The sequence below is a fragment of the Nanorana parkeri genome, unplaced genomic scaffold (assembly GCF_000935625.1).
Source record: "Nanorana parkeri isolate BGI_ZX_2015 unplaced genomic scaffold, ASM93562v1 scaffold101, whole genome shotgun sequence".
NCBI classification, from domain to species: Eukaryota; Metazoa; Chordata; class Amphibia; order Anura; family Dicroglossidae; genus Nanorana; species Nanorana parkeri.
The window spans coordinates 348,949-376,025 of NW_017306369.1; the positions used below are offsets into that span (position 1 = coordinate 348,949).

The 27,077-nt window shown below is 40.0% G+C and overlaps 1 protein-coding gene across 2 annotated transcripts in view; it reads right to left on the minus strand.

Annotated features, from left to right (window-relative positions):
- Positions 1-27,077, minus strand: part of TMTC2 (transmembrane and tetratricopeptide repeat containing 2) — a 257,764-nt gene that overhangs the window by 149,858 nt on the left and 80,829 nt on the right. The window contains exon 2 of one of the 2 annotated variants that reach the window (XM_018552935.1): positions 11,145-11,715. The exons of the other annotated variant lie outside the window; for it this stretch is intronic. Coding sequence (XP_018408437.1) covers positions 11,145-11,715 — 571 coding nt within the window. The remainder of the gene's footprint in view (positions 1-11,144; positions 11,716-27,077) is intronic. 2 annotated transcript variants of the gene reach the window in all.

Here is a 27,077-nt window from a genome sequence, read left to right on the forward strand (position 1 = left end):
TTATTGGACGAAAAGTCAGATGCAGATGTATCCCTTTTAGATTGCAAGCCCTCACGGGCAGGGCCCTCCTTACCATCTTGTCTTGAATTGTATTGCGATTGTAATGCCTTCCTTATATTGTAAAGCGCTGCACAAACTGTTGGCGCTATATAAATCCTGTATAATAATAGTAATAATAAATGCAGTTCTCCCATCCCTTCATCACTATCACCACCGAGAAGGTGGCTGCGAGCCAGAGAAAAGTGTATTTTGTGCAGGGAACTGTGGGAAAGCATCTCCCTTAAGTTCCCTGTGACATCATTGCATTAATACCATATTTAGTATTAGCTCCCATTCTTTCTACCAGTACTTTCCATTCCCCATCAATCCACTCTTCCCAATCCCCAAAGGCCCATACATACTAATCTACAACTTTATTATTGGTGGGAATGGACACACCCATGCTATATAAGTCTAAGGTGAATGGGCCACAATAAATGCGGTAGCCAGTTTCACCTGGTACGATGCCCTGGCCTGCCATAGGAATAGATCCTTGGGGTAAAGAGTCTTAGTTGTTTAGTCTTTCAGGCTTTGAGCAACCATGCAATGGCTGAAGTGGATGCATGTCTAGAAGTGCCAAATACCAGGACAGCTAAGGCACTGCACCCTGGTTGGACAATCCCCTTGACTAGTCCCAATGCAGTCTCTTACGCCCTACTTCCTAAAAGTGACACTAAACTCAGGAGTTAAATCTTAAAAATGCATTCAAGTACCTCAAATATTAACCTAAATGTAACTTGTGTAGCCACTCGTCTGTAGATCCTCGAATCATCTCTGAATTTGTGCTGACTCTGTCCTTCCTTCTGGAGGGTTCAAGCTCGCTCCCGTGATGGACTTCAATCTCACATTTAGTTTACGAATTTGTATTGAGATTGTAGTCCATCACAGGAGCAAGTAGTTGCAAAAGGATTAGGCTTGAACAGCAGAGGTGCTTCGACCCACAGGTACTAAATTTTGGGATACATGAAGCTCTAGCTAGTTAAGGTCCCCTACTCGAAAAGGTTGCCATTGTCATGTAGGGTATCAAATACCATGACTAAAACTATATTTCTTGGCAGGTCAGAGACAAAGCCTCATCCTCTGTTCCCATGGATTTCTTACCCTGAGGGTCAAAGCATTAGCCAGTTCGGATGCATGGGATGCCTAAGACTCAGAAGGGGTGAGTGACCAAATTTGTGGTCTGTCCAGCTGATGGCCTTTGTCTTGGCCATTAACAAAGAGGACCCAAGTTGTCAGTCAAATGGTTGGGTCACCTGAAAGGAAAACTGTTCTTTTTGCTCAGTGCAACCAATTAAAAACATTTTATTATTGTATTATGTCACTGTATTATGAAAAAATACAATGAAAATGGATTGTCAATCATGTTTCTCAGCCATTTAATAGATAAAAAACAATTATATTTTGATTGCTTCGAGATAGGTGGATCATGGTTGCATTAATAGTGATTGATTAATGGTGTCAAGAGAGAAATATGTAGTCTTCAACTGCTGATCCTCTGAATATTACACTTTAACAGATCATTTCCTCTGGCTTTAATATTTGGCATTAAACAGACCTGGAACAAGAATGCAGCCAGTGAAGTTAAAACCACAGAAGGTATTGAAGCTGTAGGGTCAGCATGGTAGCCACACATGAACAGATATAAATGGCTTATGTACTTTATATAACTCTATATAAATAATGATGAGCAAATCTTTTCAAAACCAAGCGAATTGCATTTTTATTTTACCTTCAAATATGCACATGATGATTTGCAATTTGTCAGAGAAACCTATACATTCATGAATGGGAATTGCCTGGATTCCTAACTTATGTGATCCTTAGGAGGTTAGAAAAATCTATATGGAAATATTCGGGGTGTATTCAGTCAGTATGACACATTGCTGAATTGGTGATTCTACTGATTCGATTATCTATGTGCATAAATCATAGCTCCATCTAGATATGTATAAATATTCCTTAAGGCACTGCTTGCCTAGAACTCTACACTGAAGTACAAATACATTAGCAATACATTAACCTCACAATGTACTATCAATCCTCATCACCACCTTGGGGGATTTTGTGACAAGTGCATGCCATTGCACTTTTAAACATTATTATGAGAACATTTAGCTGCAGAGTCTCCTACTTTTACATTAATTAAAAATCACAAGGTTTACAGTCCAATGTCATCTGTGTCTTAACGGTGTTTACTCTCATCACACTGTATACACAGATCTTAAACAGTATAAATAAAAGGTGAAAAAGAAACACCAGATGCAATAAGACTGGGCTCCTTCAGAGAGATCTACAAGCCTAGAAATCTTGATGAAAAACTACTGTACTAAAGCAGCCACCAATCATCAAAGGCAACAACTCACAGAAGATCTCTCACATCCATAATTATCAGCACCACATGTCACAAAAGATCTCTCCTGCCCACAATCAGAGACACCACTAAACAAAAGACCACTCCTGCCCACAATCATCCGAAGCACCATACCACAAGATCTCTCCTGCCCACAATCAGAGGCACCACTACACAAAAGACCACTCCTGCCCACAATCATCAGAGGCAGCACCCCATAGAAGACCTCTCCTGCCCACAATCATCAGAGGCACCATACCACATAAGATCCCTCCCACCCACATTCAGAGGTACCACCCCACAGGAGACCTCTTCCGCCCACAGTCATTAAAGGCACCACAAAACAGAAGACTTCTCCTGCCCAGAATCAACAGAGGCACCACCCACAAACATCTCTACCGCCCACTATCTTCAGAGGTCACACCTCACCGAAGAGCTCTCATTTCAAAGTGGTTTCTAAAAACCAAACACCGTTTGCATCAGTGCACATGTTTATGTGAATGCAGGCAAGAATAAAAAATTGCAGCCAGACACCATCGACATATTTCAGGCCATCCCTGTTTCCCAAGAGATGAGTTGGCATAGGGAGTCTGCTGCAGTCTGATGCCATCCACAAATAAAAATTGCCTCGATCAGGTAACTGTTATACCACATTTATCAGTACCTATCTGCATTTAACCTGACCACACAACATAGCAGCAATCTAGAACCAGTAAATTAACAATTCCAAGTGACAAGCAAAGCCAACCAGTGACCTACGTATGACTTTATCCTGAGCTCAGGGATAATTGCTGACACACTTTCTGGGTTGCTGCAAAGGATAAAGGTCAATTAAAGTCTTGGTTCTCAACTGGTGGGTTGTGACCCAAAACGGGGTCGTGACCTAGTGTTCAGTGGGTCGCCACATGCCTTCCACTTTTTTAGGCCAGAGGCTCCTCTGCCTCCCCCTAGCAGAACACTGTCAGTTCTCACACCAAGCAGACATTCAAAATATGCATTCAAATGGTGCAGAGTATCAGCTTGAGGTGAGATGGGATGGGGCTATGGCTGCGAGGGAGCTCCATACGTATGTGCTTTGCTTACAGCTCACTCATGTGCTGTATAGAGGTGCTTGGACCTGATCGACATCACATTCTGGCTGCTGGCACCTCTACAGGGAGCATAAGGGAACTGTACATGCAATGCACATATGGATGGAGCTCAGTCACAGTTCAGCAGATTGTGTCTGTGGTTGTGTATGTATGTCAGTGTTTTTGAGGGCCCGTTCAAACTAGGATTAACGCACTGTACCATGCAACTGCACCTACCATACATTCTGGTATGGGAGGTGTATTGGGTTGCCATTCATTTGAATGGTTCCCCCTAAACGCACCTCCCACCCACAGCTCGTACGGCCGCACTGGAACATGCAGTACTTTAATTCCGTGCATTCCATTGCAGTGCGATGGGTCGCGACTTAATGACCAAAGACAAATGTGGGTCCTGAGGTTACACAGGTTGAGAATCACTGAATTAACGCCTTTAGGTTTGTTAAATGTAGTCCTAACAGCACCTTTATGATATGGCAGTTTATTGAGCATCATCTAGTAGCACTGTGGCATTAGATTGGACAGTTTGGATAAGAAGAATACAATAATAATAATTTAAAAAATCTAGTAATCTTGGAGAGCTAAGGCGACACTATTTTAACAATTAAAGGAAAACTATGGGGTAAGTGTTTTTCCCCATAGTTCTCCTAAGGGTCACGGGAAGACATATACTAGCGTCCTCCCATGACCCAAAGCTCAGTATACCACGAGCTACAGTTCGCGGTATACTGAGACTGACGCAGCCGGGACGGATCCCGGCATTACTGTCGAGATCCACCCAGCTGCGTGATTGAAGGGCATTAATCAGAGATTCAATACAAAACCACACAGGTAACACTTAAGAAGCTGCAAATATCCACAGTGAAGATCGGAATATCTCTTCATAGCATCACTTTCAACTGCATGCACCACAGAGTAGCACTTTATGAAAGAGTAGCCAGAAAAAAAAGCCATCGCTAAATTAAAAAAATAAGAACGTCTGGAGTTTGCCAAGCAGCATGTTGCAGACTCCCCATACACAAGAAGACTCTTTGGTCAGATGAGGCTAAAACTGGGCTTTCTGGCCATGATGGGAAACACCATTTGTGGCGCAAACCTCACACTTCTCATTTCGCTGAGAACACTAACCACACAGTAATACTTGGTGGTGGCATCATGCTGTAGGGATACTTTTCATTAGCAGGGACTGAAAACGTGTCGGGAATCAAGAGGGATGGAAGGCAGTAAATACAGTGCAATCATTGAAGAAAACCTTTTTCAGTCTGCCACAGAATTGAGATTTGGGTTGGAGATTCACCGTCCAGCAGGATAATGACCAAAAATATACTGCTAAAGCTACACTGGAGTGGTTTAAAGGGACACATTTAAATGCCTTGGAATGGCCTGGTCAAGGCACTGTAAGTTAGCTGGATTTCAGCATCAGCTGTAAATTTCAACGTAAACCCATGTCCATTTACTTATTCTGAACAATGAGTAAAAACACTTTAATTTATCAATATAACTAGAGGCATTGTTGAGGAATTAATTTTAAGTTAAGAAAAAGGCACAGAACGGTTAGCTCTTTTCTGTGGCAGCAGATATTTTTAGCCTGCCGGCCTTCTAATGTGAACAAATCAACTTTAGTCTTAGTTATAATCATTGAGAATCTTTGAGAATGATTTACTTCAAAGTACATACAGCTAGTGAGGCGAGTGAGGGCTTGCTTTAAAACTCTGTTGCCGTTTAATTACTATGATATGGTGCCCTTTAAGACTTGTCTTTTAATGTAACTAACATATTAAAATATGGAATTGTAAGTCTTAAACATTTCCTAGTCAGGGTATAAACACTTCAGATATTCCATATACTGCAATACTCAAACCAATGATGTACAAGTAAAACAGGATCATAATTATGGTTTTATTTTTTTGCCCTACACTTCAGATGGTTGTTTGATTAACAATAAAACAACATGTATACACATGCCACACACACCAGCACAAATCCACTGACAGAGAAACATATGGCTTTGTGAAAGATGACAGCAATAATCAGACCAACAGAGCACACAGTAACCATCTGGGTAAAAGAGAGCCTTGGATCAAGCAAATTACAAAAACCAAGGGCATGTCAACTCTTTCTCTTGCAGATAGTATGAGACTGATGACAACGAGCTGGTAATGCACAGCAAGACCTGTCATTACTTATTGACTTTTTCTCTACCTGATTAAGTAAAATACAAGTATGGTAAGCAAAAGGCATGACTCGCTATATATTATTTTAGATATTCCAATAGAAGATTTCAATAATAAAAATAAAACCGTAAACACTACTGAGCATATTCATTAAGAAAGCAATGACGAATACTAATTTGGTAGTAGGATGAGAGACAATTATGATTGGGTTACCCTGCGCATTTTAGGTGAACAGGCAGGTATTGTGCCTTGACCCTTTTCTCCTTAGAACACCTTTGAGTCCAACAGTATTTTTTGTACCCATTTCAGCAATTTCTTGATTCTTCAACTAATATGTTTTAGGTTTTGTAGTCTACCCTAACAGATATCATACATTATTTATCCTGTAGTTCCTCAACAACATTTAACATTCAGGGTCCGTTCACACTTGTGCAGAGATCTGCGTTTTTCTGCAGTAGAAAAATGCAGCTCTCCGCAAGGGCAAACAGAGAATCATTGTTTTCTATGTTCCACGTTTACACTGCAACACAGACGTGATGTGCAGTGTGGTGCACTGCAAAAACAAATGCAGACATAGTTGTATTTTTCTGCAGCTCAGTGGATGGCAATGCAGGTCAACATACAACGGCGCAGTACACCATGCTTCTGTGTGGGGACCAGAATGAAGTGTAGTTTGTACACTCCAAATACAAAGCAAGTTCAGTGGACACTAGCTGCACAGTAAAATGCTGTGTTTAAAACAGACCTTCAGAAAAGATCAAGTTGAATTGACAAGGATGCAAATTTGCACATCGGTGACCTTTTTCTACAGATTTGCAATTAAAATTCTGAATGACGCTCACTAACATGAGCATTTGATGCTTACACAGTAAATGCAAATGTCAGACCATTAGACTTCATTGTTGGGAAGTCAGGATAAATCTGTGGAGGGAATTTTCTAGTTATTTTAATATATGCATCACTATATGCATTATCTGCTGCTGCAGAGAAAGGCCGTAACAATGGCTACCTCAGCTCTGTCCGTGACGTTACATCACTTCCAGTGTAAACACAATGAGTAAGCATTGTGTTTACAGTGATCTACTACAAGCACGTCTATAGAGTGTTGTGTAGCAATAGCTGAAGCCCAAGAGCACTGAAAGCCAGAAGTTCCAGCCAGCTGGACCACCATGACTGGGATGGATAGCCGCTGTCTCTGTGCCATTTTAAAACAGCACCTGGGACTCAAGTGGTTCAACTGTAAGTTGCATCTATAGGAGGGGAAAAAAAGTTTGTACCAACGTCACAATTTTTTTTTTTTTGTAGTCACTTTCTGTCCCGATGGCAACTTTGTAACCATGGTAGGATACAGAAAGCAAAAAAAAACAAACTTGACAGTGGTTTTCGTGACTTTCCCTACTCTGCTAAAAAGAAAGTGTTCCTGTATGTGGGTCTCCTGGAAATGTTTCCTTACTTCCTGTCCCGGTGACATGGTTACTGGGGACACAAATTATTAGAGAATTATCTTTTCATTGACTGTTATGGGTTGAGGCTTTCAGAAACTGATGTTTGCACATTACATTTGCAGTCAGAATTAATATTAGACCATCTCTGCTCATAATCACTAGACTGTCAACCTTAAAGGCTGACTAAGTTCATGTTAGGGCCACACTAGCAAATATGATTGTGCATATTTTCCTTTGAACAAACTGAAGCTCAGACTTCACCACGGACGGCCAAATCAGTTACAGAGGCAGCAGAGATGGAGTGTTAGAAGGTCTGATTTAGATGCTTTTACCATTTTTCCTGTGTTCCAAATTATGGCAGTATAAACCAAGCATCAGTCTAACAAACAAGCTTTCTAGGCAAATAAATGAACGCATTAGTCCATCTCACCTTTGCCACGTAGAAAAAATGTTGCGTGTCAGATAAAGCCATAGTAAAATGTATGTCAGGAACATTAAATCCACGTTTTGCCCTCTGAGCTACATGCCGAACTATGACAATTAAAATTAATCAATAGAGAAAACAAACAGGCTAAATGTTTAGCCAGATGTTAGCATTGAATTTTGGCTTTGGGCATGGTGTAGAAATGATTGGGAGAGATCCAAGATAAGGGCCGGCAGGAAAGGGGGATTACTAAGGACACAGCCAGGATAGAAGAGAATCGAGGCCAGAAGAGAATTAAGAAGATAATTAACCCGTTCTGCAAAAGAAGAAGGATTTGCTAGAAAATTCTAAAGCCTTCTAAAAAACAAAGGGGATTGCAGTTGTCACTGGTAGTAATGGAGGGAGTGAGAAGCGCTAAGTGTTTTTTTTTTTTCCTAAGCCCATAAGAATTGAAGAATCGATTGGAGGACACAGCAGCATGCCACTTGGAGCCTGAAACACTGATTACAGGGGGCAATAGATTACAAAATGATGGATAGCAGTGGTACTCACAATCTCCAACTTGATTTGTAATTTTGTGCTGTGGGAAGACTGAGACAGCAGTTTAACAAATGATTGAAAAGCACATATGGTAGTATTACACTGCACAGACCCTCAATGAAAGACTCAAAATGAATCTGTCAAAGAAAATCACATGGATGAGAAGACTCAAATTAAAGCCGACATCCTCTGAATCCCGGGCTGTAACTAGCTTCAGCACAGTGACATCACTCACAGTGACGCTGAATAGGTTTAGCAGCACTGCATCAGTACCAGTATGTGGCAAGGGCAGCCTCTGTTTGGGAGTCTCACAAAGATAGTTTGATTAAGGATTGACACTCTTTAATTCCTACACTCATTCTACATGTTCTTTCAGGAAAATAGCAGCCGGCCACACTGCTCATCTGTTTTTAGTATTCACAAACACATTTTGGTCTTTGTCGATCAGGAGAGTTGTGGTCAGCAGCAAGACACCTGCATGCTTTAGCTCATACAGTGTGCTTTTTGTCACCTCCTTGAATGCACAAGGGAGACCAGTACAGTAGGTCGCATATGTGAACACACACTAAAAACAGGTTTCAGTGTCTCATCCAAAAAAGCCATGCATATGAAACTCCAATGCCTACACATATCCTGAGTGGCTTAAATGTTACAAAAAGAAACCTCAGGAATAAAACCTTTTTTTCTGCAGTCGTTAAAATTATCAAAATTATGCCAGAGTATTCCCTATTGGTGATTGGTGAATATGACTAGTGGTGAGGATGCTTTGGTTCAAACCCAGTTCGCCTAAGTTCGCCCAAGCCCACTCAAAACTGACTGCGACTCCCTACTCCCAATCTATTTAGCTGCAAAGAGGAACACCTTGCAGCTATACGTCACAAAGGGGTGGGGAATGCCCCTGCCGCAACTGCCGCCACTTATTGGGTCGGAAGGAGGGGGTGGCAGTCACAGTTTAGGAGCAGACTTGGGCCAACTGGTTTCACTTATGACTAATTCAAACTACCCTATGTGCAAAGATGTGCTTATATAGAAATGCAAAGTAATGTTCCTCTGACAATATTCTGCTGCAGGCATGCACAGTCATTTCCTTAGTCTTGATTCCCCCACAGTGATTAAGCATTGGGGCTGTTTTAATATTGTAATTTTCTGGCAGTTTCCAAGTTGAGAGTCAGCAGGACTGACTAGAAAAATGCTAATTGCCCAAATCTTATGTTGACCCCTCTGCTTTTAATACTTTCTCCGTCACTGGCCCATCACAGATATACTTATCTGAGCTTAATAAGTCAATGTATAAGTATTAAACTAAGAGAGTTAGTATGACAGCCAGGCAACTGGCAATTGCAGAATGGGAAATCAGCTATGGTTGCCTCCATTTTTGTGTTTGGAAAGGTTTCCATTAAACCTACTAAAATAACTGAATGAAATAAGGTGCCTGCACATGCTCCTCAATACCCTACAAATTGACCCAGAAGCACTAAAAAGACACTAAATCTTAAAAATGCATTCAAGTACCTTAACTATTAACAAAAATGCATCTTATTTATGTATCACTCAGCTGTAGATCCTTGAATCATCTCTGAATTTTTGCTGACAATGTCCTTTCTTCTGGAGGGTGACTACTTCTGTTCCCCATGGTACCTGTGTGTGTTGTAAAGTAGCCACCGCTTGCTCCTGTAATGTACTACAAGCTCACATTTAGTTTACTAATTTGTATTGAGATTGTAGCCCATTGTAGCAAGCTTGGAGTGGTGGCTACTTTAACATGGGAAACAAAAGTTGCCAGCCTCCAGAAGGAAGGCGTCAGCAGGAATTCAGAGATGATTTGAGGATCTACAACTGTGTGATACACAAAGAAGATACATTTTGTAATAGGGTACTTGAATGCATTTTTGGGATTGAACCCTTGCGTTTAGTGTCACTTTAAACCTAAAGGCACTCTATTACGCACATCTCATCTTTGGCTCCTAAGGAAGAGCTGGAGCCAGTCCCCTCCAGCACCTCACTAATGGCCAATGATGCCTCCGATCAGTTTAGTTTCGGACCTAAATTTAGGTAAGGAGTGTTCCTTTAAGGTGTGAGATCAGCATAACAGAACACCCAGAGATTTAAGGCTCAAAAGAAGTCTGCAGTGTAGGACAGCAGTTGCTTATACATGTACTAAAAATTGTAATAAAAAAATAAAATAACTGCAAATAAAAAATGTAAAATTCAATTTTATTGTGCCAAAGGTTTTACAATTGTGGGTCATTTCATCCCATGTTGCAACTGGCAACTAAAGGTTTTATGCATTTAGACATATTTTTAAGAGACCCTGTCACCAAGTTAAAAAAAATATTACAGGTAAAAGCACAGAAAAATCAAGTATTTGCTTGCAGCGTTTTCAATGCCATGAATTATTTTTGTTCACTTGCATGTGCCTTTGACATAAAATAGCCAAACAGTCCAACCTTTGCCTTTAAAGTGTATCTAAACCTACAAACAGTAAGGAATAGGCTCACCTACTATACTGGATATATGGGGAAACAGTGTTTTTACACTATGCCAGGATGTTAGGACTACAGAACACCTCCATCTTCTCAACTCCATAACATAACACAGGTGTCCTGTAGTTCACAAATCTGAAGCGTTAAGGGCTGACAACATTGCTTGAGAGTTCAGTGCGGAGTGCACAGAAAGATATGAGCGGACTAGATTTCTGGCACAATTTTGTGCACTTATTGAAATAACAAAACATTATCAATGGTATATTTAACAGGCCAAAAGAAAGCAAAATCAGACAAGCTAATTTTTGAGGGTCGTCTACACTTCTAATTCTCCTTCCATGCACCCCTCTATTAATTTCCTGACCTGATAAGGGTTATGTGTTTTATCTACCTCAACTATGAGACTCAATAGTATTTTTCAAACAAAAACATTCCCACTCATATGTGAATATGGGTATAATATAATAAATCTCAAATTCACAAGCATGAGGCAGAAGCTCGTGCCATGTCCTCTGTTGATGGCAAAGGCATATTGTAAGAAAGTGAGAGAAGGGAAGTTAAAAAAGAAAAGTCAGTCATTGTTTCTTCAAAGTGAACTCACCTTAAAGATTGTAGGGATAACCTCATTTATTTTTAATTTGTGGAAAACAAAAATGTCATAAACGGCAGACACTGCCAATACAGTAACTCCTTGCTCTTTCCAGAGCATGCTGCAGGCTGCACATAATCCAGCACCGAATATCCAGCACCAGCTGCTGATAGAATAGCCCCTTGTTGAACAATGCTTTGCGTAGCATATTAATGAAAGCAGAAAGAAGAGCCCAGCTCCCACATCAGCCCGGCCTACAATTCCAGCAACAGCTTCTGTGTGAATTGGATGAGAAGCAAAAAGAAGTCCGGCAAAGAGTGTCCAGCATCCACTGCCGAAGAGGACTTTACAAAAGTTTGTGAAGAGGCCTGTGACAACCGAATGTAAGAGGATATTCACAAGGTGGTAGCTCCAGGGCTCCAGCCCTCCAAAAGTATAATTAAGGCGAAAAGAAAGAGTGCATAGTGGACGGTAGGACTTATGGCTGCCACTGTGAGTAAGCAAGGTTCCCCAGAAATCATTGAAGAAGATATGGATCCATGGAGTTTCCGGAAGAAGATCCTGATTTGTCTTGATAGCCCGACTAAAAGAAAAAACAATTTGAAGAGGATTAGAAATGTGTAAGAAAAAGCAAGATTAGCATTAGAAAATAAGGAAGGTACTTGAAACTTTGACTGTTATATGTTTGAGTGTTATATATAAACACTTGTAGCAATTAAAATCTTTTTATGAAAGTAGGCCAAGTCAAATTCAAATGGAATGTTCAGTCATTATGATAACATAGCATAGGTCGATGGCAGAAAAATATATTGAAATATATGCAGCATAAAAAGCAAAAAAAAAAATACAAAAACATATTTCCTACATCTCAGCAATATATGTACATTTCCCCATGTTTTATCTTTTAGCACAGGGCAAGTACAGAAAAATAAAGGCTGATGTGCTAGAAATATAGTGTGCATCTGAGGAAGGGTGCCTTCCTCTTCAACATGACAACAGGGTATTTTAAGGTTCTGTATTCCAAAGCACATGAGCACATGGTGTCAGCCCTGCCTACATTACTGATGGATTACAAAGACTTCCCCTCCTCATCTCCATAACCCTTCCTTGTGTAGTGGCAGAAAGCACAGGAAGTATTCAAAAAAAGATTTCTGGCAAAAAATCTACTGGTATTTTTGAACTTTTACAACAGATAGAAACAAAACACTTTACATTATATATTTAACAGACCAAAGTTCACTGTTAGGGATTTCATACACTTTAAAGAGAAATTGCAGGCAACAAGTGAAAGTTTCGAATGCACTATTAATACTATTCAGTAAACACTCTTATTGGATCTCTTCCCAGGACTAACTGGGCTGAAATGTCTTCAGCATCCCACGCTTCCAGGAGTGTCCGATGTCAGGTCCCTGTGCAGTGTTGTCCTTGCGCCAGCCCCTATGTCACCAGAGGAAATAATGACATGAGGGGCAGAAGAAGGAAGCACAGCATGCAGCAGGCATTCCAGACCACCAAGAATGTGCAGGATGCTAAAGATGTTCCAGCCAGTATAGCTCTTGAAGACAGAAGAGATCGGCATTATGACCAGAGGGAGGGGTAAGCATTAGCCTTTTACTTTGCAGATGAGCCTTTTTAGAATATTCTTTAAACTAGTGATAGAGTCACTAAAACGTTCAAAACATTCCCAAAATGAAGTGTTTACTCTGTGAATCCAATTTTGCAGCTATCAACCAAAAGTTTTTTTGCAATTAGACAAATGAAAAAAAAGAGACCCTATCACCAACTTAAAAAATACAAGTAAAAGCACAGAAAAATCAAGTATTTTAGTATTTACTTCCAGTGTTTTTTTATTTCCAAAATTATTTCTGTTCACTTGCAAAGTGCTTTTAAAATTACCAAGTCATTTCCCTAGCACAGCCTTCTCTCTTCGCATGTCGTAGCCCTCTCCTCTTCTGAAAGTGTCTAATTACTGTCTGTACTGGCCCAGCTCTTCTACTCCTCCCCTTTTCTCCCTACACAACCTTTTATGCCAGGTGAGGAATGAAGCAAAGGGGAGTTACAGCTCTGAGGCTGCTGACATCACATCTACGATGGCAGCGTCCAGCAGCAGTCTCAGGACTTTTGGATGTCTACTCAGAGGACAATACCAGTAAATAACGTGCCCAAAATACATTAAATGTACATATAACCCTCGTCAATTGGGTAATGTCACATGAGAAGAGGACAGCTCAACTTGAACTCACCATGCCCAAATTTTAAAAAATATGGTCAAGCTGGTCAGAGGTACATGCACCATCTGACATCCATCGCCAACTCCTCCTCTTATGAGGATGTTCTCACATCTTTCTCTCCTACTCTAGTTGGATTCCGGCGTTCTACCTGACATCTCTACTCCTACCCCACCCTCTCCTCCCTTCTCTATCTCTTCCCCATCCCACTTGATCTCCTCATTTTCAACCTCCTCTCGCGCTTTTCCTTTCCCTCCACTGTATCTCTTTATAAGCATATATATTAAGATGTAATGCAGCCCACTTAGATGGTACGGTTTACTCTGTGCTTACAAACGGGTGACCTGGGCCACCAACTTGATGCTGGACCTCAGTCCCTCATAGGCTACCCCCTATACTCATCATCTCATCAGCTCATCTCCCGGACGTGTCCAGAGTGACCAACTTTTTGCTCACATGATGTACCTTCTTAGTACTTTATAATATGCATCTTTCTTCCTGTCAATAAGTCGCGAGCAACTCCGTACTGCTGTGTTTTACATTGTTTAATGCATACATATGTAATGTATGGCTTGTTATTGTTATCACTTATCCTCTGCATAATAAAAATTCAGATGAGAAAAAAAAAAAAAACTATACAATATACAGTTCAGGTAAAATAAAAAAAATGTACATATAACCCTATGGGAAGATTTTTGTTGAAATCAACACTCTGGTGGCAGGGTCTCTTTTACATCTACCTTTGAAGCTCATGTTTACATGTTATAGTATGACACATATGGTCATACTCACATTGGTGGGCTTTAAATAAAAAAATAATAATAATAATCTGGGTCTAGGGGTGTACATCCGTATCTGTACGGGTGTGCAACTTCAGCTCAGCATATAGCACAGAGTTGTACAAGCGGCTGCACGCACCAGTAGTCGCTCCCGGGCGCAGGTTTCTGCACAGATGCACACGCTGTACGGCTGTGCACATCTGAATGAGGCCTAAGAGAAAATATATGCAGCCGAAAAAATGTTTTCAATAAGTATAGTTTGTGTTGGCGAGATGGTGAAAATTACACTTTAAATAGAATTCTAACCTTGAGCTCTGAAATGATACATGTTGCTTAAATTGTAATTCTAATCATAGCAGCAACCACAGAGTCTATTCCGACTGCCGCTCCTGTAGAGCTTTAAACCGCAGATGCAATTCTGTCTTTGTAACATTTGACAACAGAAAACAGACAACCTATTATTTTAGTATTATATGATCAGCCTACCCTTACTATGAGTTTATGTATTATTTATTAGCAGCTAACTAGATTCAAAGCTGATACTACAGTTTGACATCTCGAAATAAGACATGCTGGAGGTGATTTAGAAACGCCAGGGCACATAAAATGCAACCAAAATGGCCATAGCATCCATTTAGGTTTCACCTTTAATTTCCTGTGGAAACAAAAATATGTAAACTGGCAGATAATGCTAACCAACTTGCAAGGCTAGGCATCCTGCAAATTTGTGGAGCCTTTAACATAGAGGAAGCTTGATCGGGGTAGCCTTAAGCCTTTCTCAACTATGGTGCCTCAAATTTTTTATACATCGTAATGCCTCTGATGTGAAGAGGGCTCATGTGAGAGGGGGGCTGCCCTATTTTGTGTTTTTGCATGGTGTCCCCCCTTAAAATCCATACCAGACCCGTTATCTCACATAAAGGTCTGGTAAGGATTTTGGAGAGACAGCAGGTCATTTATTCCATTTATGGTTTTTAGACTAGGGTGCCTTGAGGTTTTGCAAATGGTGTCATGAGTGGAAAAAGGTTGAGAAAAGCTGGTTTAAAACAGCTCAGGAGATTATCGGTTTGTAGAACATGGGTCTTAGTGGGGGTGGTGGGAGGACTGTTATCTGAGGGATAGCTATTGGTGGATTCAGATTTGGAGGAGTATTTTGGGGTTAAGATTTAAACTGATGAGAGAGTAGTCATTTTACTGGTGTAGGAAGTGGTTCCAGTGGTTAGAAAAACTCAAACAAATGGACAGTTAGGGCTGCTTCCTCTGCTAATCACAAGTAAAAACAGAAGGGGGAACTGTTCTTGCTACCCACAGCAACCAGTCCAATTTTCCTATTTATTACCCAATACTGTATTATACACACAAAAAAAAACAAACACGAGTGGCAGGCATTGAGAACTGGGTGTTTTTTTTACTACACATTCTGTGCTAGGATAAGGCTTCATTCACACTGTCGCGCGTATAGTACCATATTCAGCATATGCAAATAAATGGCTCCATACACATAGCTGCAAATGGAGCCGTATATTTGTGTAATGTACAAATGCACAAAAACAGAATGGAACCGAGATGCGTCCGGGCAGCGTATTTAGGCGCAAATACGTGTTGTTTGCACGCGTACAGTTCATTAACATTTCTATTATGAATGATGCATTGTGGGATTGCAAATAGTGCACGCATATATGCACATACGTGCGTATATACGCAATATACGATTTTGCTCTTGCGTTGTGTGTGAATGAGGCCTAAGGAGAAGCCATACTTAGGAGATACTGTATCAATCGGCACACACTGTATGAAGCTGTTAACCCAGAGCTTCAGGGCCATTATATACACTCCAGTTGGTTAAAATGGATGAAAACATCAATACACAAATTTGGCTCGGAGGTAAAAATCTGGAATATTCTGACATAAGGGAGCATTTTCCAAACCTTTAATGTCCTTAGAGAAGCCCAGTACCAAAACCTAGGGCTCCTTACTTTAAAGCAAACCTCCTGCCCATTAAATTTCACCTGTACCCTTGCCAATCCATTTGCCTGTGAGAGTGATGTTCAATACCCAGTTCTTCGAAATAAGGGAAACATACAACTCTCTTTTTTCCAACAATAGGTGCCTATAAGCGCCCAATCTGCAGACACCAGCTCTGTGTAAATTCTTAACACTTCTCTGGGAGGTACCCAGGGCAGCAAAAGAGGAAGGGGTAACCAAGTTAACTAGTTTCTTTGCCCTGGCTGAAAAAAAGCACATGTTCACTCGAAGATAGCTGCACGCCGATTACTTTTTAATTATGTCAGATTAATAACTCTGAACAAATTTTGTTGAGCTGATAATTCAAATCTGAAACAATCTATATGCAGCTAGAATTATATTCATTTAAAAGTGTTCAGTTACTTTTCATTTGAAAATGAGCCTCCCCAATAAATAACGAACATCAAGTGTCATATTTATGTGGTGACACATCCTTTAATAATTGCAGCACAAGGCAGCAGCCAGTGTAAGCAGACAATGGAACTGTTGTATAGCATCACATCCTTTGGTTGATTTGTATACTGAAAGGGTTCGGCAGAAGCCAAAACTCCCTAGCCAGTCTGTAGATCATTCTCCAGAATATAAACATTCCGAGAGGAAACGCCTAATAGATGTGATATGACGGACTCCACAACGGTCACTTCACCGTCTTGGCCGGCAGTCATGCACCCCTTTCCAGCTTCTTTGGCGTTAAGAAAATAAGAAGCTGATACACAGGTTTCCTTGACATCACATTGAGCTCAGTGATCACGTCAGCTGCAATCCTGATGAATGACTATGTTGACAAACTAATCTAGCAGATAAAGGAACACAAAGCTAACAAAAGCGAGAACTTCAGTATTGAAATGATTTGCAACAGGTGTTTTCTGGAAACTTACATGTTCTCTGTCAACACTTATAGAAAATAAATGTGAGATGTAATGTGCTAAATACATCCCAACACAAACTGGAGACAACTGAACAAAGGGACCTTATCTCAGAACACACCATCACAGAATGGACCATTAAAGGCTTTTTTATTTCTATTTACAATCCTTAAAGTGTATTTAAATTGGGATAACACCTATTTTGTATTTGTTACAGGTTCTCATTCACATTAAAAAAACTTTAAAAAAATAAATAAAAAACTGCTGCTTACATATTACTTTTGTCTAAAGTGACATCATCTAGAATACAGGGGGGCTCTGGAGTTAATGTTTACCATAAGTAGCCCTGTCTGTACTGTGCTGGCAGATCTCAGTTTTAAACTAAATTGGAACATGCTGTGTCTTAAAGGTTTAAAGGCATAGTCCACCTTTTGTAAAATAATAATAATAATAATAAATAATGAAAATAATAATAAATGCACACAAATTAATAAAAGAAAAAAATTTGCATTTATTATATTTTTGCATTTCAGCCTGCAAAGCATTGCAACTGTGATCAGTGGATTGTGGGTGCAGTGCTCTAGCTTCTGCAGAGTCTTCCTCCCAGTGCCTGTCCATACCAAGGTACAGACTTTCAGCTAAGGGACGGGATAACGTATTAATGGACTACAAGTGTGATTATGTCACTGCACTTGTAGTCCATTGAGAATGCAATGGTGAATGGGACTTTAGTCAAGCCATTCAAATGATTTTGCAGGCGTAGTATAAGGGCCTGCCTGATTGGATACAAATTGATTGGATCTGGGGTGGATGAATTAATATGGATTTCAGGAGCCAGTCTGTCCAATCCAGGAGCAAGAACATTTTTTTTTTTTTTAGGAGCCAGATCCACTGACAACAATTAGAGAAAACCTTAAATAAGAACTCCAGGGTAGAAATGTTATAAGCCCTTGCAGTGGGCCTACCCCCGCACTGCAAGGGTTAACTGCTGGTTTTTGCCTAGCGTAAAAAAAATAAAAAATTAGCTCAGAGTCAGCCATCTTTTAGACCACTCCCTGGAACGTCTCTCCCCCTCTGCTATGGCTAGCTAGGAATCCTCAAGTAATCAGATCGAATAGTGTGTATAGGATACTGGCTTTGAGGATCGGTTAAGTAAAACTTAGGCAAAAAAGCAGTTAAAAGGAGAACTATGGGGTTAAGGCTTTTCCCCATAGTTCTCCTTAGGGTAACGGGAGGACACAAACTAGCGTCCTCCCATCACCCTAAGATCAGTATACCACGAGCTAGCCAGCTGTACCCGCCCCCTCCCGATCCGCCAGTCAGCGCTGGCGGATCGGAGTGGGGAGGGGGGAATCCAGCCCCTCCCCTGTCACGGCAGAGAGTTGTGACGGGATCGAGAGGTGAGCGAACGCCGGTATGTGTTCGCTCACCTACCGATCTACTGAGCCGACCTGTGACAGTCTCATTGTCACAGGTCGGCTAGAACTATGAGCTGAGTGAAAAGCACTCACCTCATAGGTTTTCCTTTAACCTTTGCAGTGCAGTGGTAGCCCCACTCCAAGAGTTAATACACATTTTGTCCAGCATTCTCCTTTAAAATTTAGGCGCCAGCTTTAATTTTTAAGAAGCATTGGCTACCTGGATTCTGGGATTTGTCCAGCTTTGGACTGGCTATTTTAGGTAGGTCCTCATATTACATATTTCTAGTAAATCTAAAGGAGATGGTTTTCAGACATCCAATAAGGTGTTTACTGTATAACAATTTTTAACAATATTTCATATAAACTTATGAGATAATGTAAAAAGCTCTTCAAACTAAAAAAGATCTTGGCAATTTATTTCTGCTATGCACACAAACAAATATACATTTTTCATAAGAAAACTTCACAAGTACAAATTCACACTGAATATTCAAATTTGTTTGCAACTGGTTCTCTTTAGAAAAAACAAATTGGGTAGTATGACAATCAAATCTGTATTGCAATCCTGTATTGCTGTACTGTATTGCTCATGTATTATGCAATCCAAGTTGAAGTCAAACTTTTACTCTTGGGATGATTGACTGGCAGACGTAGAAATTAGCCCAATTTTGTGACAAGCAAAGACTTAAAACAGTACTTTGTAAAAACTCATCTAGGAAAACAAAAACAGGAGGTTAAAACAAAGTGCTTTGGCTATCTTCACACCATGTCTGGACCAGATCGGCAAATGCAGTGCAGAGCATTTTGCCGTATTTTTTCCACATTCTGATGTGTTTATTTTTATGCTTAAAATGGGCTTTTGCATGTGTTTGCTTGCGTTTATGATGTGTTTCCATGCATTCCAGCGTGTTCTGGCCCTGAGAAAATGAAACAAGCAGTATTTTTTTGTCTGGACCGGAACAGACTGTGCTGGTGTGAACAGAGCCCAGAAATACCATAGGGATACATTGGGATGCTTTTTTGGTCCATGAACAAAATGTTCTGGTCTGAACATGGTATGAACAAGTCCTTAAAGAAGAACTCTCAGCAAACAAATAAATCACCCTTAAGGTGGGTCAACCGCAGCACTGTAGGGGTTAAGTGCTCCTGTTGTCTAGGGGTTTCAAAAAAAGCAGTTTTACTCACCTGAACCTCGATCGCACCAGCTTCTTTCTGGGCTGCTAGGACTGGTGAATGTGATGTGAATGAGGCTCAAAAGCCCACGTGAATGAGACCTAACACTTCCTCAATCTAGTCATTTAAAAAATGTTGCCTTCACATACACTTTAATCATATTGCTACAAGTTGGCCTCGAAGCTGTACAGTTTATAGCGCTAGAATAGAACAAGTCATTACTTTGCCTTTTTGGCATAATGTCATTTTCATAACACAAATGGAAGCAGGCCACTTCATAAAGGATTATTTCATATTCATCCACCTTGTTCAATTACTTTCACTTCCCACTTTTCTGATTAACCTAAAATTTAAAAGGGCCATCTATTATCTGCATCCTTGCTCCCATCAGTGCTTTCTTTACTAGGGACTCTATGCCAACCAGCATTACAGAGCAAGAGATCCGAGCACAATCCTATATTTTAACCATGAGCTGATCCCCATATATCTACTGGTAAGAGTGCATCGCCTTTGTGCCGGAGCAAAATGTATGCAAGGTGTCACAATGCCTGCATTTCATTACAAAGGTCACGCTTTATTATGGAAGAAAAAACAACAGCATTTGTGAGTCTGCTTAGAATTAAGCCTTCCGTGCCTGTCACTGCAATGACTGATGAGAAGCAAATCACCCTGTCTAGGAGTTGGCTGGAACCCACTGTTACTTGGGTTAGAATAGATAATGTAGCTACTCTTGTTCTCTTGCTGGTCTGAATAGCATGTCTGGGGTGGAAATGCTGTAAAACAAACATATGCTCCTAAACCAGAACTCTAACTCACTTCCCAGCATAAAGACATAAAACGAAAGAACTTCTAATTGTAATGGAATGTTAAAATAAATGAGCCATTTCAGAACATATTAGAAAGCAAACTAATTTATTTATTTCTTCTTCCACTCTGCTTCTTCCGACTAGAACTGCAAGGCATATGCTAAAGTAACAGCAGGCAAGTAAAAAAAGATGGCAATATTTTCTGGCAGAGCCATATATCTCAGGCGTACTGAACTAGGGACAAGTAGGCTTATTCCAAAAGAGTTGCAATAAAAAAACTGAAAAGTGCCAGGACATACAGACACCAATCAGCCTTCAACGTACTGAAAAGGTAAAAACAGCGCTTTACATGGTTGCACATTCAAATCAGTCCCTGCCCTCAAGGAGCTTACAATCTAAGGTCCCCATCTCACATGCATACATACAGGACTGATATAGATAGGAGCTAATTAACCTACCAACATGTCTGTGGAGTGTGGGAGGTAATCGGAGTACCCAGGGAAACCCACGCAAGCACAGGGAGAACATCCAAACTCCTTGCAGAGCACTCCTCTGGCCGGTATTCAAACCAGGGACCCCCAGTGCTGCAAGGCAGAAGCGCTAACCAGTACGCCATTGTGCTGCCCACGAAATCAGAAAATCTCACTCTCATTGCAGATTGGAGCGATGATGAAAGGTTGCTGCTTATACACAGGTAAAGCCAGTCCTCAATGCAGGCTGGTGCTGAACCAGACGATTTGGAACTGGCGTTGAGCAATTATGCAACCTACAACAATGTGACATTTACAGCTCTGCTTTCTGCCCAGTGTATCTGCATACCTTTTTTAAATTGGCTTTAATTTTTATATCAAATAAAAAAAATGGCAACTATAATGTAAACGATACATAAAAAAATAGAATAATTTAAATAAAACATGTACAGTATGTATAACTGGTTAAAAGTGACTCCAATGGGTGCAAAAGAAAAATGATGACTCCCAAGACCAATAATTATTAGAGGAAGAGTGTTTGCTTTCTCATGACAGAACAGTAACTTCTTTTTAATCCAGCAATGTTCCCTGATACCCCCAGTATCTAGTCTCCATAGAAACACAGCATTTTTTTTTTTTTTATACAAGGACGAATTTCTATTTCTATAGGGACAAGGAAACTCAGGAAGACCAGGGAAGCTCAGGACAAATTCTGTTTCCATAACTGCACAAGCAGGAGGTAATAACTCCTTGTTTAGGATGTCACTGCTTTCTCACAGATAGCTCATGAATACTTGTCATTTCCTTGTTGAATGAGCAGAATTCATTGCACAGCAAGTTGGAGGGACAAAATACAAGGCTCATTCGTAACCCAACAGACAAACAAAAGACAAGCTAAATTTCAAAGTGACAGTACAAGAAAAGGAAGGAACAAAAGCCCCAGTTTAGTGGCACACCGAGAACTGGTAATGGCTGTTCAAACAAGGAAACTGTGCCCTGTCCCACACTAAACATCCCATTCTGATGGGAAACCACCAAGCACAAGCCACGTGAGCTTAATTATCACTCATCTATTGTCACAATACTAACTGCAGAACGGATAATCGCCGCAAAGGCTGCAATCGACTTTTGAAAGTTAAAAGCAACAATACACACTCACAGCTGTACAAAAAAAAAAGACAACTCTTCATTCCGAGTTATAAACGCGTGAAAAAAAAGGACGATGGTTAAAAATAACCTAGCCTATTAGCAGGCACTGCTTGCAATTATATATCTTTCAAACAATAGCCTTCTGTCTTTCTAAGCAGTACAAATGTACTATTCAACAGTAAAAAAAAAATGCAATGGCTACTAATTGCTTTACTGAAGTAATAACGATGCAAAATAAATCATTTCCCACAATCTGATTTGACCTCAACAAAATACATTATGCCAGCCCATATTAACAAAACTTTGTAAAATATGAAGATATACAAAATTTATAAAAGCTTTGAAAAAAAGTATAATTACATTACTACTTCTTTACATTTCTAGTGCATGCCCATATATGCACCTGAAGAACTAGCGATGAACGCAAAACACGTAGTGCAAGATATATTCACCACTCTATTGAAATCTGTTCAACAACTATTATGTATTTAAAATTAAATTTGCATGATCTATAAACTGATATAAGAATATAGTATCAAATATATTGAGGGGTTGCATTTCTGAGAGGCATAGGCTCATATACATTGAGCAGATTAGGTACTTTGATGATTTTAACCATTGTCTTGTGATTTGATGAGAGGTTTATATAATAAAAATTCCATTTAATATAAATTCAAGTGGTCATGTTGGTGCCTAAAACGTCTGCTCTTTGTTGCTCCTTTGTATCTACATTTTAATACTGTGGAACAAATCTGATAAATGGGATTGATTATAGTGTGCCAGTAACTTGCAAAGTGCTTAAATGACAGAAATACAGGCTGGTATCTGCTGCCTACCGATTTTCATGGAATGCAAGAAAAAGCTACCAAACCAACCTGGTAGAGGACCGGGCACCGCAAGTTGATAGAATCTACCCTATGTATACTCGACATTACACAATATGGACTGGGTGATTACAATTTACAAACTCAGACATTTTATAAAAGGAATTGTGTGATGTTTTTGTAGACCGCTGAGGGGAGGGCTTCCGATGATTCCAATGCTGAGTGGGCAGTGTGCGCTTGCGCTAACCGGCCCGTACGGTGTTTGTCTCCCGAGAACGCCACTAACCCGCCGAAAATCGTACGATTCTCGGCGGGTTTTCAAGCCTGCTCGGGAGACAAAAGACATGCGACCTTACAGTAGAAAAGGTCGCACACCTTCCATACACCTGCCGATTATCGTACGATCCCGGGATCACCTGCGATTATCGTACGATAATCGGCAGGTGTATGGGCACCTTAAGATATTTTCAGTGAATGCCACCATTTTACAACACCACTATCCACATCAGCTCCATATGAGAACTCGTCTGTAACAACCATTAAAAGTGCTTGTGAATTGGAAATGTAGAGAGCATTTCCTTTGCACCATATGGCACGTCACAGCACATGCAATGCAAATTTATTAGGCATAGATGGGCACATCCCACAAATCAGCCTAAAATTATATTTTCATACACTTTTTTTTAGGCCACTTTTACAACCCGTATACCGTATGGTATATACAACCATATACCAATACTTCAAAAGACACAATAGATATTTAGCTTCCAGTCATCTTCAATGCAATTTAGTTGAATGGGCTGACAGACTTACACGGACAAATTCGTCCTTTTGGGTGCCCACAAAGGGCCCCATTAAAGCAAGCAATGTAACTGATCTGAACATTGCTGGTGATTATTAAGCTGCATAGAGGTCAGCTTGACAGTGATAACAAGAGCTTCTAAGAATTAACAATGCTCTTTATCACACACAGTCATTTTCCAATATGGTGAAACACCTCAATGCAAGCATACTTCGAATGTTCACTTGTCCGTGCGTTTCACTTAATCCATCCACGCATTGGGCAAAGACCACAGTAGGTCCAGGTGGAGTGGCGGAGGGTAAGGACAAACTGTCTCACTACCCATTACATAAGTATCCTACAGTGCTCAGTGCTCTAAAGTTCTTTTCAAGATCACTATTCAGTGCTATAAAAGAACCCCTGATCTATGGGCCAACTAATTTTGGGCAATAAGCTAACACACGTTCCTATGATAAAAAAAAGTGCACAGAAGTGTCAAATGCCCATAAAAAGGTCACATTTGCATTAAAACCATGAGGCTTAAAATGTATGTACAGCAAAATCTTTATTTCCCGAAGGGAGGAGTGGGGGGGGGGGGGGTAGAACGTTTCCAAGTTTCCTATTAACATCTACGTCCCTGCTGGAGAGATTCATGCTCACTATTGGTCCAGGTACCAATTTTCAGAAATTAAGGCAAAATCCAAAAGGTTTGAGTTGTCACAGAAACAGGAAGTGAGGGAAATTTTCCAATGGGTAAACTTGTTCTACTGACAACTGAGTATATATACCCTTGATTTGGAGAGAGCTTCACTTACATCTTGCTGTGGCAAAGAAATTAAAAAGGAAAAATCACCACAACGGACCATAAACATAAAAAAATACCAGGCTTGGGTCTTAGCTATTCCATTCTCTATTCAGAAACTAAAAAAAATGTTCTAGCTTTACATACAGCTTAACCCTGTTAAATCCCTCCATAAATTGATAAGATCATTTTTATTAGATCAAGACATTCAAGTTTTATGGATTCCATGAAATATGCATAAGGAAAAAATAAATTTGATGAAAGTATACCAGTAAAACAGGAATGTAAAAGTAGGCAAATTAATATAAATAGGTGCTATGCGTAACACTGTATATAGAAATAAACAGATCATAAAATAAATGTGATATATTCTCAGCATTTACCTTGGAATGTATTTATTTTAAAACCTCTAAACAAATTGAAATAGGGTCCTCTATCTTAAAATGATCTGGACATTCCACACTCCAGACAGCTCACAGACTCCGAGTTATCTCAGTAGCTTAACTGACAGTACCTTCAAATGTTGAAAGCATATTGTTGGTGGGAAAAAAAAAAAAGTGGGAAAAAAGCTGATTGGAAACAGGCAGTATTTTGTATTTATTTTTCTCAATTAAAAGGAAGTTTATTTCCTGAGCTGGAAATTCCACCTTGAGAACACACTTCAAGAAAAGGCTACTTGTGGATGTTGTAAATGGCACGGTGGAAATCTCAAGCGCTTTTTCTAGAGCTGGAAACAATGCCAGGAAAAGGTTTTTGACACTTGGTAGGGATCTACTAAAGAAAGTAGTTCTTTATTATTTTTAACTGCCAAAAATACTTTCATGGGAAAAGTTAGAGCTTGGCGTTATCACTGAGGCAAGTCTTGCCATAAGTGATACACAGTCCGTGTAAGACTGGTCAATGACCCTGCTACAGGATCCTCCACGGGTGCCTACAACATGTTCAACACATGGAAAATATTTAGTTGATGGACTCTGTGTATCCTTGTCTAAGATCGCTGATATTGGATAGGCTCTAGTTCAGGTCATTATTATTTTTATATATTTTTTGCATCTTTTCAGAGCCCAAATGAAAAAGTTTAAAATTGTATACGTGACAATAGGTACAATAGGCAGTAAAACCCAAAAGAGGCAATACGTGATGTGAATTACTCATAATACACAATTATTAAAAACAATGAGTATTTTAAAGCTGAAGTTTAATGTGCTTCTATGGTTCCTCCTTTCCCCCTCAACAACATGCTTATAAAATTTATAAATAGCACTTATACATTTTCAAATACATAGCTAATTTTAGACCCATTGACAATCAGTGGATCTCTGTGCTTCTCCATGCAACACATGCAGATCATGGCTGGTGGGAGGGGCCCAGAGTTCTGTACACATCACAGCACCCTGCCTCAGTACTCCCTCAGTCATGATTCCAGTAGTGGGCTCTTCTGTGACATTATGCAAATATCAAAATACTTTGATGGATGTCTGTCTAAAGGAGTGGGCATTTCAAAGCAGGCTGCATATACATGCAGGCCACCCTAGGTAACATCCATATGTGAAGCCGAGCCATCATGATTGAAAGACCGGAAATCCAATAAAGAGAAGGGACAGTCAACCCAGAGTTCTGTACACATCACAGCACCCTGCCTCAGTACTCCCTCAGTCATGATTCCAGTAGTGGGCTCTTCTGTGACATTATGCAAATATCAAAATACTTTGATGGATGTCTGTCTAAAGGAGTGGGCATTTCAAAGCAGGCTGCAGGCTGCAAGGACAGTAAGTTTGGGGAAGAAAGAGCTAGATGACATTGAACATTCTCCAGCCAGGATATGAGATGGGCTCTATCTGACTTGCTGCATCTACTATTACACACTGTGAGAAGTCCACAGTGTGCATTGAAATCAGAGCATGCAATTTCCTTACAAGAGAGCAGCCGGTACAACTGTGCAAGACTGCAGGTAAGCCAGGATTTCAGCTTTAATGTTGTTCAGATTGTTTAAATAGCCATCTATGAACAGACATAATAAAATATGTAAATACATATCTACATAGAGATAGTATATGCAAAGTATAATACAGATAATACAATAAAACACATTTAACTATTTATGGAATAAATTATTGTGATTTTGTGACATAAGGTTTGATTCACTGTCATATTATTTATTTATTTATTTTTAAACAGAAAATAATTGTGTATCTCTTCAATGTATTAGAGTGGGCCATATAGCCCCATCTGTTATTTTCAAAACACTTACTTGACGAATATTATGTAATAATTATTATTCTAGTATGAATTTCTCACACTCTCTCCTGACCTCCCTTTAGTGCACCCACTTCAAGAAAGCCTGCCTGGTCTTGTGTGCTTTATTTAAACTTCTCCTTTCAGTACTCTTCCATTACGGCACTAATGGTAAACTTCCACAACCCAAGATAGAACTCCTTTTTTCCTTTCCTCTCAAAGACTATAATTACCAAACTTACATTTACAGAGAAGCATGCTTGAGATGCTCCTGAACTAAAGCCAGTGCAGCAGCTGACCACCACAAAAAATGGCATTTAATTCAATAACAGAACCTAAACTCGTCTTCCAGGGAAGACCAGCTTCAAATACATCATTACTGAAAT